The sequence below is a fragment of the Chlamydotis macqueenii genome, chromosome 6, assembly GCF_036417535.1.
Source record: "Chlamydotis macqueenii isolate bChlMac1 chromosome 6, bChlMac1.mat, whole genome shotgun sequence".
Taxonomy (NCBI): Eukaryota; Metazoa; Chordata; class Aves; order Otidiformes; family Otididae; genus Chlamydotis; species Chlamydotis macqueenii.
Genome location: NC_141561.1, coordinates 21061310 through 21075915, shown reverse-complemented (window position 1 = coordinate 21075915; position 14606 = coordinate 21061310). Strand labels below are relative to the sequence as shown.

The 14606-nt window shown below is 41.6% G+C and overlaps 1 protein-coding gene across 2 annotated transcripts in view; it reads left to right on the top strand.

The window, feature by feature from the left end:
• The first annotated feature begins 5122 nt into the window (after positions 1-5122).
• STK39 (serine/threonine kinase 39) overlaps positions 5123-14606 on the top strand; it is a 101301-nt gene continuing 91817 nt past the window's right edge. For both annotated transcript variants that reach the window (XM_086750864.1, XM_086750865.1), the window contains exon 1: positions 5123-5276. In XM_086750864.1, coding sequence (XP_086606990.1) covers positions 5156-5276 — 121 coding nt within the window. In that variant the 5' untranslated portion in view covers positions 5123-5155. The remainder of the gene's footprint in view (positions 5277-14606) is intronic.

Here is a 14606-nt window from a genome sequence, read left to right as displayed (position 1 = left end):
ATTCCCAGTTTTGCTACAAACTCCTTGTATGACCTTTAGCAAACCCCTTAAGCTTTCTCTGTTTCCAGTTGTGAAACCGAGATAATTATATTCCCCAGCCTTTTGGTCTGTCAAGATTAATTTATTAATATGCATGAGATGTTCATATCCTACAGTGATGAAAGCCACGGAAGTTCCTAGATCAACTCTTTTATATGTTTGAGTTTATCCATTCACAGCTACAGAGAGTTCATTCCTGCTAAAAGCCTCAGTAAGCCAGATACCTCCACAACATCTTAATAATATTAAATTGGAGTTCAAAAGCAACAATAATCTTTAGTGCATTGTCATCTTCATGGTGACTGTATCCGAAATTCATTCAAATCATCATAGCAGAAGTTGTGATTCCTGCAAGTTCCAAAAGGCATTTGTTGCCAAAAGCCTGTTGTTCCCAATACACGAATGGCTAGTGTGTAAATATCCTAAATGTATGCACAGCTGTGAATTTTGAATGTTTGAAATGTATAGTCATTGGTGAGCTATCATTATTTAGGTAATGAGCCACTGGTGCTTACAGTGCTGGAATGAGCTAATCATTTTTAAGCTGATGATTTTCAAGTTTTGCCTGGTTTGGTAGCAACAGCAAGTTAACTGCAAAACGCATTCTCATGGTCCTATCCAAAAAACTGGATGGGGAGGATGTGAAGACTTAACTATTTTAACAGTGGTTCCTACCACGCAATGCTAGCTGTAATGTTGAGGAATGAGCTCTGTCGAGACTGAGGCTACATCAGCTCTCCAGCTCTGCAGAGGAGTTCACGTAGGCTCCGTTATTCTTTTAAGTGACATCTTCAATATGCCTGCCAAGGCCCCTCACATTCAGAGTGGCTGAGACAAAGATGTGAACATTTCCTATCTGTGGCCTGAAAAATAGCATGGTCAAATAAAAAATACTTAAGAGAAGGGTTTGGTGTTCACATGAAGGAGAACAGTACTTCATTCTGTTTCTAATAGAACGAGTCACTAATCACAGTAGCATCTACTGTGGCACTGACTGTACTTACCAGAAAGGCAATGGAAGTTGCTCTTGCAAGGACCGATAACAGCTTGGGGTATGGCCTATAAGGAAATAATCAAAAGGCCCATTTGACTATATAACAATAAACTCTAGCTTAATGGTTACTGGTGCAACAATCATTAATATCCAGAATGCAAAATCTTCCTACTTGACTTCAAGTAGTAAATTTGCTGAGTGGAACAGCTTGCAAAGGTTTACATGGAGAGGAGGAAGAAAAGAGGGAAAGACATCAAGGCCTTCAACCTAGGAAAAAAAATAGAAGTGGTTTATTTCGTAAGGTCACTATGCTCTGACAGACATTAACTTCAGTGAAACTTAGTAAGAACACAGCTGACAGTGACTTCTGAATCAAAAGTTTTCCAGTCTATTAAGTAAGATGCTTTTTGTAATGTGAATTGACAAGGAGATTCTCATGTCTTCTATGTGAACAGAAACTAACCTAAGCTGCAAGCTTTGATGAAAGAAAGCATTCTAGTGACACTAATGGGCATGTTACCTATTTAGCTACACATTTACTAGAAGAGAGAGGTTGAAAGCATTCAGTCCACTTCCATCAGCACCAGCTGCTGTTGTGTCAGCCTTCGTACCTCACGATGTCATTTAAAGCACACCCATCCCTCGCCACTACCAAATGAAAGGCGTTCAGACTTTGGTACATAATTGCAGAGAGCTGTGCTACATCATCTGACAGTCATAACTGCAGTATTAGGCCATTTTTTTGGGGAGAGACTACGATTTTACTTCACTTGTTTCTCCCAGGTAGACGCAATAGCAGAGAATAGTTCCATCCTGCTCTGGTTTATTCTATGCAAGGTTATATGGCTGTTTAGGTTGCATGTGCTCCCTTTCTACTCAGAAAAAAACAAACAAACAAACAAACAAAAAACAAACAAACAAAAAACAAAAAAAAGGAGTGTGGGGATGCTATCCCTTGTGCATGCTACCAGTGTATGTACCATGGCTTATGAACCCCAGTCCTCATGCTTGTCTTTGACTTTATATAGGTATGTTTATGTTTAAATATAATTAATTGGTCTGAAATGTTATTGTAAGCACCAATGTTATTCTTGTCTAAATCCTTCAAACCTAGAAATGAAGCCTGAGTTATTTTGCTCTAAACTTCCCACCCCTCCAGTCTGCAGAGGGTACTGCTGGGGACTATTGAAAGGTTTGAGCATTGGTTTAACTATTCTCCCATGGTGGCCTACAGGGTTTTAAATGTGGACAGTTTTGATTGTAGCCTGGCTATGTGAAGCCTTTTTATTCACTTTGGAATCAATCATCTGGTGAACGAACTCAGTGACCCAGACAATCTCTTGAAGTCGTATGTCTTCAAGCGCTAGGAAAGGCCAAACCATATTCACACAGTACCGTTCTGAACTGTCTTCAATTCAGAGAACAGTGATTTTAAGTGAACCCTAGCTCCTTCTCTGGAATCTCCAAAGTCGGCCAATTGCTATTCTTTTCAGTGTCTGAAAAGTCTTGTGGAAGAACTACTGCCTGTCATACTTTGGAAAGCACTGCAGGGCTCTTCTCCCATGCCTCTTCAAGGTCCTGCTGTTGCTGTCATTTCTATTATCTTGCCCGACTCTTGAGGCTCTAATATTTTTTCCTGAGTTCCCTGAATGTGTAGAACATTTCCTGCAGGTCCCACTGTTTATAAAATTGCTACCCTGGAAAGTTCTCCCTGTAAAAGCTGCACATTTCAAGAAATTGCAGAGTGCAGGTACGCTCTAGAAATTCCCAAAGCTGTAGGATTAGTGGGACAAAGTGGGACAATAATCAGGACAAAAAATTACTATAATGGTATCAGATGTAAACTAGCAGTTTAGACAGTGGTACGGCAGGACCATTACAGAAATTAACGGCTCAGGAACTAAAACCACCCCCTGCCATCACGCACAACAACAGAGTGCAGATGGAGAAGCTGGCTGTTTTCCATCAATAGTGAGTAACCCATTTTTCCCGTGCTGATTGATCTGGCCTGTGCTGTTGCTGTCTTACTCATTTTTTTTTCATGCTATTGCTGGCAGAAAGGTCTTCTCTACTAACAACAAGTTTGTCTAGTCTTGGCATTAAGCTTAATATTGAATGACAATTTAATACTTCCAAGTCTTGCTGACCTTTAGTTTTGTGGCAGATAATTTCTAATGCGTATATATGAAAACATTTTAATCACCTAGCTTTTAAAACTGAGACTGAGAGGAATCATTAGTTTAGCAGAAAAATGCAATGTTTTTTTTTTTTCTACTACTAGGAGCCTCTATGCTGAGCCTCACTGTTGTATGTGAGACAATGGAAGTTCAGCGCACAAATGACTCCATATTTGCAAGTTGCTGATACACCCTCTGATTAAATGTTAAGTTGTAGTGAGGAGTTTATTCTTCCTTCAGCTTTTTCAGCAACACAGCAAAACAGAAGTAACTTGCTTTCCTTTTTTGGAATAAGCATTTATTTACTGGAAGTCTCCACTGAATAAGCTACACAAAAATGATTAGTTAGTAAAAGAACTCAACTTGGACTGAATAAAGTGTCTAACAGGTTGTGTTATCTGTATCTTTTTGACTTTAAATCACAGTTCATCATTCTTCCCCAAAATTTCTGAGATTCAGTTCTGCTTTTAATCAGCGCTGTCTTTGAAAGCTTTCCTGCTCATCTATTTTCATTATTAGTGCTAATTACCTTAAATTCTTGCTGTAGTAGGAAGCGAGATTTAAAAAATCTATGGCAATCTTTTCTTACCACTCTTCTCCACCTCTATAAATCTTAAAATATAAAGCATTCAAAGTGGGAGTGAGACTGTAGACTGCACAAACAGCTATTTTCTAAATTATTTCATAGTAAGTAAAATCCTACTGATATTATACAAACACCAACACTACTAAGTGGAAAGAAAAAAAAAATAAGTCTGTACTTATTCTTCTAAGGTAAAGAAGGCCTCGAAGGTGTTGGATTAATTCTTGTCTAGGGTGTGACATGAGTCATATGAGCTATTTAAATAGCAGTTATTTTCTATTGCAGTACCTGTAGAATGCCGGGGTGAGAGTTTCATTTATAAACTCCTTTTCACCTTCTCCTTTCCACTTAAGCCGAGTTTTGTCCAGCCACAGATTTTTTTAACCTCATCTTGTAAAATGGGAAGCAGTAGAGAAGTTTAATTACGAATCCTCTCTTGAATATGTTTAAATCACTTAGTTCTGGTTAGCCAAGGGCAACGTCTCAACTGCGCAGTCCTGCTTGGTGGCACCAGCCCAGGCAGCGGCCACACCGAGGTGAGGTGGCGCAGCTCTGCTGCCCTGCCTGGAAAGGGCCGCTCGCCTCAGGTGGCGACTTAACCACTCAGCAGGACTGGAGCCCTCACTGCTGATGAAAACGAGTGGGTTCTTCTTTCCACATCCTCACATTTAAGTACAAGTAACATTGCATCAGCAGTGCTTTTGGCAGTAACATTTGTATGCTTGAGAGCTGTGCTCCGGAGATGCCCGAGTGCTTATGTTACCGGCCTAACAGGTGCTTTCCAGCATCCCTCCCTGCGATGCCGCTTCCTTCGCGCCCTTCCCTGGCCCCGGTGCTCAGCCCGGGCTGGGGGGGTCTGCCGGCAGAGCCGGGGCCTGCACACGCCCAGCCCGCCGCCCCGTACAGGACCTCGCCCAGCTTCCAGCGGCGGGGAGCCCCGCACGGAGCAGTGGGAGGAGGGGGAAGGAAGATGGCCGGAGGCGCAGCCAGCCGGCAGGGACGCCCCGAGGCGCTGAGGGGGGCGGCGAGCCCCCGGGGCGAGGGGGGCCGCCCCCCCAACTCCCGCGGGGCGGTTCGGCCGGAGAGCCCGCGCTGCCGCGCTCTGCCGTGGCGCCGCGCACCGGCACCGGCCGCGGGCCGCCGGGCCCAACAGCCGCTCTGCCTCTCCCCTCAGCGGCGCCCGGCGAGCGACCGCGGCCGGCGGCGGCGCCCGCCTCTGCCTCCTCCCCCTCGGTGCCCTGCCTCCTCCCTCCGCCGGGTGGCCGGCTGCGCGGGGAGCGAGGGCGGGAGCGCAGCCGAAAGGTGTTGCTGGAAGGGAAGTTTGAAGAAGGTCGCCGGGTGCCTGGGTACTTCAGCAGCATCATGGCGGAGCAGGGCGAGTCGCCGGTCCACGTCCAGCAGCCCCAGCCGGCGCCCGCGCCCGCCGCCCCGGCCGTCGGTTGGCCCATCTGCAGGGACGCCTACGAGCTGCAGGAGGTTATCGGTGAGTAGAGCGGGGAGGGCGGCAGAGGGTGCTGCGGGGCGGGGGCAGGGGATGCTGCAGGGGATGCTGTGGCGGCCGGCTGGCTGGCTCCGGGCCTACCGGCGCTCATCCTCCCGCAGGCTGGGGCTCGCTCACTGCGGCGGATGCGCCCGGTACTGCAGTGGCGCCGCCGCCGGCTGCTGCAAACTTTATCCGCCCGGCAGCGGGCGGGCGGCGCGGCCCCGGGGGGCGGTGGCGGCTCCTTCTAGAACTCGCCGCGCCCCGCCCGGTGCGGCCCGGCCCGGCCGGGCCAGGTGCAGGGTGCCGCGGCCCCAGCCCTGATCCGCTGGTTCGCGCTGGGACCCCGGCAACTCCGCGGATGCGGTCTCTGTGCTTTGTGTGTGTCTGTGGGTGCACGCGTGTGCGTGCATCCGCTTAGATTACTCTGCATTTTTTCCGGTGGTTTCGCGGAGTAGGTAAATCTCACCCCTAGATCTGCTGCTGCCGTAGTGACTTCCTTTTACATTTTAAAATACACATATTTAAACCCTTTCCTCTTCTCTCTCGCATCTTGCCCCCATCTCCCCATGCCCCTGGGTGGCACCGAAGGCTGGCGGGGGTCACAGCCCCCTTCCACCCCAGCCAGCTTGCTTTCCTCCCCGTTTGCGAGGTTTGACCCATCTGCCGGCCCCCTCCCCACGTCCCTGCAGGTGGGGGGGCTTTCTGGTAGTGCGCTTCAGCGCTGTGTTCACGTGTCCAGCTAATGCAGATCAGATGCGTTCTGTCTTCGTCTCCTTTGTTTGGATTGGATTATTTTGAATTTTGCTGTGTGAAGAGGTGACTTGTGATGGAAAGTTTTTTGTCTCCTGACCTAGATGTTGCTTATTGCTAATGAACTACTTTTGGAAAACTTGCTTTTATGTGTATGTAACATTTTAAACCTCCAGTGAACACTGCAGATGGCAAAGGCCAGCTCTAGGACTGTGATTGCTACTCCTTATGAATGAGGCCACTTAAATTTTAAAAAAGCCAGGAGTCTTGCCTGCTGATGCTGTTGGTCATGTTCAGTATTACGCACCAATTGCTAATTGTTGTCAGGCTGATGACAACCAGGACTGTGTGTTATTGATCGAGGTTGCAAGTTGTGCGTACTCAGCTTTGTCATTAAACTTTTATTTTCCACAGGCAGAAGAAAAATAGTTGACAAAAGTACTTCTTCCTTAAAATGGCATGGCTTTCTGTTGACCCAGGTGGTGCTTTGGTGTTTCTGCTTGCACTTCCTTGGCTGTGGAAAGGGACTAAGGAGGGATGAGGGTTCAGGTGTTCAGATCCCTTGAGGTGCCTGGCCTGGACCAGACTGGTGCTCAGCATCAAGCAAGAGCTGCCAGCAAAGGCCTCCACATGGGTATGGGTTTACTGGCCAGAGGATTTTATCTTAACTTGGTCTGAGAAGTGGATCTAAATGAGCCAAGTGGAAGTGGTTCTGCTAGCATGAGCTATGTCTTTGCTGAGGAGCAAATCCCTCTTCTAAGGTAAAAAAGGCCTTGAAGGTGTTGGATTAATTCTTGTCTAGGGTGTGACATGAGTCATATGAGCTATTTAAATATCAGTTATTTTCTGTTGCAGTACCTGTAGAACGCCGGGGTGAGAGTTTCATTTATAAACTCCTTTTCACCTTCTCCTTTCCACTTAAGCTTGTATCTTCTGATATATAAAATGCATTTCTAAATATTAATATGTAAATTGGAGTAGCAAATACCTATCTGTAGAGAAACTTTATTGCTAGTTACCTACTGTTGTTATTAACTGTTGATTAAGTGATTTCTTTAAAGTGAACACCTAGTGAGGAAATTAGGGTCAGGTTATATTGAATCAGATTCTTGGACACACTGAAATTGAATTTAGCTGAACTTTCACTAGCCTTAAATTGCTTACATGACTTTCAAATTCACTGAGATTTATTTTGTACCACTTAACTTAAAAATCTTGTGCTTAGTCAAATACATCTTTTTTCATTCACACCTTGTATTTGTTGTCTCAGTTTATAGGAGACCCACTATAAGATTAAATTCAGTCTCAATACTATTAAAAATTGTAAAAAACCAAACACACTCACACCCCACTTCCTCCAAAAAACCCACTTATATCCACATTTGGTCAAATGCATAGAATTTATAATTTTGCAGGTGTTAGATGAATGTTGTCACTTTTAATGAACCTAATAAGGGACTCAAAGCATCTTTTTTTATACTTAAGCGAGGGGAGAATGATACCATCCAAGTTTGATTCAGCAGCAATTTATATCCTTTTGCATTAGCCATGCCAGGGTTAATTGCATTGTGAACATGAGTGGTTCCACTTGCTGAAACAGAGCCCTTCACCTCTGGAAAGCACTACTTACCTCTCCCTGAGGAGCTGGGTAGCATCTTCAGGGATGGGTTCAGTTGCAATAGCCCTTTGCCAGTTAAATGAGAAAAATAAAAACATGTTGCAGCCTCTTTGTGGGCTTTGCAGGAGGAAAGGTAGGCAGGATGAAGTACAACAGGATGGTTTATCATGATGCTTCCCAACAGAATAGGCTTTCTGTAGCTAGAACACAGGTGCACGATGACTTCAATGGCCTGTTTTAGGGGGCATTTACAAGTTTTGGTGGTGATCATAAAATGAAAGTCATTGTTAGTCATGTGGGCTGTCTTCATCCTGTGCAGATTGGAGAAGTTCTGCTCTTTTTCTGTGTGAAAATGTGAACTTTTCTTCTTGCTCACCTGTGTCTAGCCAAATGTGATTTTGAAAACCAAGGCCACGTGGTATGGCTTTCAAATGATATGTCTTTTTTTTTCCTTATATGTTCTATGCTTCCTTCATGATGGTTTGGAGATTCAAGTGCCTGTTACAGAGAAAATACTGGCTTTAAGGAGTGCTTATGAGATGTTATTCCACGTTTGCTTTATTTTTAAGGTGGCTAGCCAGTTCTTTGTAAACTCTTGGTGTGCAGTTTCATAATGCATTTAATCTGCTCTAACAGGCAGCTGTTGAAAGGATGGCATTGATAGGACAGAGAACTAGTTCTTCTGCTGGGTTAGTTTTCTGTCGGATCGGGTTCCGCATTTGACTTACTGCCAGGCTGCGTGGTTGACAGATCTGATGCAAGGAAGAGGCTGTTCCTGTTAATGCCTATCTTTTCTGGAGCACTGTTCTGATTGCTATCTGCAAATGTGTAGGTTAGAGAGTTAAGAGAAGAGTCAATTCTTCCATTAATTCAGATTGATACAGGCTGTCCATACACCCATTTGGAAGTTAGAAGAGAATTCCTAACTTAGGACAGGAGGATCCAAAGCAACCTTCCAGTAGGAATTACAGAGATAAGAACTTAATTGCTATTAAAGGAGAGACAGATTCAATTTAGTGAAGAGCCAGGCGATCTCTTTCTATGATTTTAATGCACTAAGTTAAAATGTGTGGTGGATTTTAGTGTCCCTGCTGGGTTGGTTTTTTGGGGATTTTTTTTTGGTTTTTGTTTTTGTTTTTTTTTTTGTAGGCTGAATGTGACTTAGTATTGCTTTTATTAGCTTTTTTTTTCATCTGTGAGAGATATTCCTACTCAGTTTAGGTTTATAACCAAGTATTCTGAATAAAATAACTGAAATTGGTTTATCTGAATTTCTGTTATTCACATATGTGAAGTTTTTTTCCTCCTGAGAAGGAACAGAAGTCTTCACAGAACAAACATTTAAATGGTAATAGATGTAAAAACCTGAAAATTCGTGTTAAAATTGTATTTGTACTTTTCTATTTGTAATGAGTTCTACATCATGTGAATGAGACAAAGTAGCATTAAATCTAGGGGGTTTTTTTGTTGGTTTTTTTTGTGTGTTTTTGTTTGGATTTGGAGGGGAGTTTGTTGTTTTGTTTTTAAAATATTTATTAAATTAATATGAACAAATGGCTTTGCCTTGTTTTTGGAAAGCTACATTGGCATTGGTGCTCTTCTGCTAAGTGTAACTTAATGTTTGTCAGCCTGCGTTGATAGTTGTGGAAGGAAGATTCCATTATATATTCTGGATTATCTCGTGATTAGGTTGGGTGCTAGCTTTGATTATAAGATTACATTTTCATCTCTCCTGCTGCAAATGACTTGGACAACTAATTTGGCTAGAAAACAGCCAGAAATAATTGGAAAATAAATGGTTACTGTTATGTGATGGATTATCTATATTGGCTGCAACTCATTTAAAAAGTTACTGTGGTTGCACTGAGGCTTTAATCTAGTTTTGCCTTTCTAGCTTTAAGCTCAAAAATATCTTATGGTTTGTTGTGTCATAAGGTGCAGTGTTGCCAAGTCAAATGTGTTGGGATTTTGATTAGAGGAGGTTACCATTTGAGACTCTTCTGCTGATTTTATAGTTCTTATTGTAAGCAGCCTGCGAGCTGCTCTTGTGCCAATGGCTCTGGGGTCTTTGTTGGTGTTTCTACGAATTTTTTTTTTCTTTCTCTCCTGCTGCATGTGTATTGCTAATGGCTCTTTGTCTGACAGAGAACAGACTCTCCTATATTAGTTGTTATCAGAGATCTTTGACTTTGTAGAGGGGTCTCTGATTATGATGCTCAGGAACTGATGTTCAAGTCTGTAAGTGTGGTGTATGCTGCTTTGAAAAGCCTTTCTATAGTTAGAGATAAAATTACAGTTCTGTGTTGTTCTATTAATCAGATAGTTGTGTCTCATTCACACTTCCCAACATTTTTTTATCCCTGTGCTTAATCAGGCTTTTTTTTTTCTTTTTTTTTTTTTTCTTTTTTTGAGTGGAAAAAAACAGCTGAAGGGCTTTCTATTGCAGTAGTTTTTATGTACATGCCGCAAATTAGATTGGGCTGTGCTTGGTGAAATACCACACTGTAGCAACTAAAGCTGTGGTAAACTTTGATATTTGCTCTTGCAGAGATTTACTTCTGAAACCTTTGTAATTCTTGCATAAGAAGCTGCATAATTTGATAAGTAATACTAAACACTACCTAAGATTTTTATACTAAAACTTTGTGTAAAAAGAAAGATGTGTCTGCCTTAATTCTTCTCCAAAGCAATTTCTATTCCTTACCAATCTTAAAAGTTACGACAACAGCCTAAGCATATTGTACATACGAATGTTAAATATCACCTTCATAATTTCATACATCTGTAGCTTGACAGGAAACATTCATTATTTTGTAAATTAAAATTTAAATTTTGGTAAATAATTGGTCAAGATGTTCTGTCAGTTAATAACCACTTGAAGAAACTGTAGAAATGTTAAATCCTCATTTAGTATTTTTATAAGAAGTAGTTTTTAATTCAGTTATCAGAGTAAAGATGGTCATGGTGCAATTTAAAAATACCTTGTAGAACCCTCATAGTGCTGTGCTGCTAATGAGGCTGTGCAGAGCTTGTAGTTGTTAATTATATGCTGTATCTCCACGTGGTAGCAATAGTGTTGGGGAAGGGAGCTGTCTTGGCTTTTTTGAATGAAAATGAACTTTTTGCATTAGAAATACCTAGATTGGAGACAAGGCTGTAGTTTTCATTGCTTCAAAGAGGTTAGGCTTTGCAAGTGCTTCAGTGATCAAACTTTGTTATATAATTTAGTGACTTTTAAAAAAAAAACAAAAAACAACTCATGCAACTGGAATTCGGACTTGCCAGGAAGAAGATAAATTATATTTTACAAGAACCTGAATGACATGAAAATAAATAAAATTATGCATAACTTGCTTTGGTGTTCTGGTTTTGTTTAGTGAGGGGGGGGCCTAAGGTGGTGGGCAAGGTGGTTTGTTGTGATTGCAAGTAACCAGCAAATAAAGCTTGTTCTAATTTGTTAACTGGAAGGGTAAAGGAGTGCGTAATCAACACATCGGGCAGTGGGGTGGTGCTGTGTAATGATAATTTACAGAAAGTATGCCATGCTTTCCTGCTCTTGGAATCTGCCTGCCTCCTTTATACTTGGCCCTCCTATCCCTATGCTTTCTCTCTCCCCCCCATCAAAGTTCTTCCTACAGATAAGGTCCAAAACCTCAGAGACTTGGAAAGTCCTGGCTCCACAGGAGTTGCTTGAGTGCTAGAAGAGGAGCAGTTCTGCTGGTGAGCGTGTAGAAATTTGAAGGAATTGCATGATTTTGATTCTCACTAAGCCTTGGAACATCACGGCTTTGCATCTTCAAAGCGGGACGACTGCTTGTGACCAGTGTTGTAAGGTTACTTCGATAGCAGGAGCCAAGTTCAGACCTGGGAGAGCAATTTTAGATTGGGTCATGTGTTGCTCTGAAACAACATTTGTACTGTTTTACTTTTTTTTTTTTTTTCTCGTTCAGTGAAGAATCCCTTAGGTCAGAGACCACTTTTTTTTTTTTTTTCTCAGAATCTGCTTGTCCAGTGGAGCTTATATTTTTTAAATGGAAACAAACTCGCATCTGCTCTGACTGGCTTGAGGGCCAAAACCAGTGGGATCTCCATGCGAAGGAGATGTGGGTGGCTGATAGAGTGGCTACATGTGTAGGCCATATTTCATTTTTGTGTGACACTTTTGGTTCTCTCTCTCTTCCACCTTCCCCCCTTCTAAAATAATTCAGAGCTGTAAGGCAGCAGTAGATAGAAGCTCATTTTATTTCCAGTAATAATAGTAATTCTTGATGTTTAAGAATGGACCATAAAATAAATTTAAGTTAGTTATTCTTTGTTAAGTTCTTGGGTTTGCTGAAGTCACTGGAATACTGCTGAACAGCAGCTGCAGAGGAGCAATCTGCTTGCAGAACTTGGAATATAAATATGTCACTAGGAAATGTACTGATGCCTAAAATTAAAAGCAAGATTTTTAATTTTTTTTTTCCCCCTCTCCCTAAAGGAAATCACACATGACAGAAGTTGATACTGCTTACTCTGTGTAAATAAATAATTACCTTATGTGAGATGCTGACAGTGCTGGTGAAGGTAGTAGGTTTTTAGAGTCCCTCTGAACAATTCCCGGGTGTTGATTTTCCAGGGTTGCTGTTTGTGACAGTCCTGCAGTTACTCCTGAGAGAAGCTCAGTAAAAAGTTTGAATAATGTTGTTCAGTCATTAGCTGAAGTATTAAGTTTGTGGCATTGATGGAGTTAATATTTCCAGCCCTTTGCCCCTAGGTATTTGACTAGGTATGTGACTTTACTCAACAGTTTGGTGAAACCCCAGTATGTCTCCATTAATCCTTTGTCTTTACAGTTAACAATTTCTGAATCCTTTTATTAGCCTAATTATTCCTGTGGATGTCTAACTGCCTCTGAGGTGTTCTGATCAGAAGTAAAATAAAGGTGAAACTTGAGAATGTCCAATAAGGCTGATGTAATGATTATGGTACATAGCTTTTAAGCTGAACTGTGCTAACACACTTAAAGTGAAATGAGGACTAGAAACAGAATGAAAATTGCAATATTTTCTGTGTTCCTAGTCATGCTTTCAGAAGCAGTGCGAACTTAGAGGTCTCAAAGGTTAAGATCAGTGTTGAATATCTGAGGGTTTTGTTCATGGGAACAAATAATTTTTATAGATGTAAGCAAACTGTGTTCCAAGTATACCTGCTTCAGGGTAGTGGTACAAATATAATTAATTGAACAGACAAGAAAAATGTTACGTATTTATTTCTTCATCTGGTTTCTGTTCTCTAGGAGTAATATGGACAAGATCATAAGCTTGGGCTATTGCTTTAGACTTCTGAGAAGAAACATATTCAGATTCAAAAGGATCACAATTCAGTTATAAAGTTACTTTTCCCTTCTCTCGTCTTTGCTTTGAAGACCTTTTATTACAGAGACTGAATTTAAACTTATAATTTATTCCTGTTAGTGTCTTCAGACTAGTAATAGGAACTAGATTAGAATCACCTGATGAAAATTTAATGATATGATAGCATTTATATTGCTCTAACTCGTCCATTGTTTCATGAGAAGCAGGATGAGATATAGGTAGGTTTTTTGCTTGTAGCATGTGGCCACGATGGGCTTGGATTCTAGCAGGCGCGTTCTGTGGGGTGAACTAGCTGAAGATGCTTTGTTGCTCAACACTGCAGTATTGATTAGAGATCTTCACAACAGTGCAGTAGCAATACTGCCTTTGGTAGATTGCTGTTCTTCATTCTCAGAAGAGCATGATACACTATGTGGTGACATCCGGAAGACTTGGAAAATATTACATTCGTGGTATTAGAGTTGTTCCAAGTGTAAAATATGCCAACTAAATCAACACCAGCATTTGTTTATAGTGCTAATTTAGAAATGAACAATAACTTTCTTTTAACAGCTTTTTTTTTCCTAGCCAGGAAATCTGGTTCAGCATAGCAAACCTTCAATTTATCCTCCTTGTATAGGGTGGAGTTAAGTAGAGTTCTGTGGAGTTCAGATGATACCCTGGTGAGGTAACTGTTGGTCCCACAGTGAATACCAGATACCAAGTTGTCATGTAGTCATGCAGAGCCATTTCCAGTGTGAATTTTGCCTTCCAGAAACCAGGATTTGTATGCATATTGAATAATGGATTGATGATGAAACAATAAGGAGAGTGAAATGATCACAATTCATGTTTCTTTTATGAAAATATTTTAACTAAAATTAGATCTTGCAGTTTATCTTAGGGGAAAAATATCTGGCTGTTAGCATAATAGAGTATTTGAAAATTGTAGTAGAACATATGAGAAGAAAGGGCTTTGTTTTTATTATTTTATTAGGAAGAACTGTTTCTGTTTTAGAAGAGTGCTGGAGAAAGAAGTTGTTTCCTTACCGCTGTGGACTTTGAAGGAAAAGCTTTGTTTCTGAGGCAGTGTCATGCACCTATATTTGGTATAATAACATGCCATTGCTGTTGTAGAGTATGATTCAAATTAACTACTAGGTTAACTTTTTTCTTCCTTAATATAAAAAGGTAATTTATTTTGAATTTTTTTTTTCCTTATAGATCTTTGTTGTGTAGACAACTGTAGCTCTAAATAGCTGTTTCTTCCAGATACGTTATTCAGAGTATGTTAGTATGTTACTGTAGGGCTTTTCTGTGTGGTGTTCTGAAAACTCGTAGCTGAATGAGATTTGCACAGGCAGGTAAGAAGGAGATGGGAAACAGTAGAAGCCTTAGCCCTGCCTGTCATGTCTCAGCTTGGACAAACTAAACCTGTTCAGAGAGTCTTTCTTAACAGAGATTTTCTTTAGCTTCATACTTAAGGCATGAGCCTGCAAAACTTCAGCGTGTCCTTGGCCACAGAGATGGTTAAGGAACTGGAGCATCTCTAATTTGAGGCTGAGAGCTGGGATGATGCAGCCTGGTGAAAAGAAGGCTCAAGAGGATCTTGTCAATATGCATAAA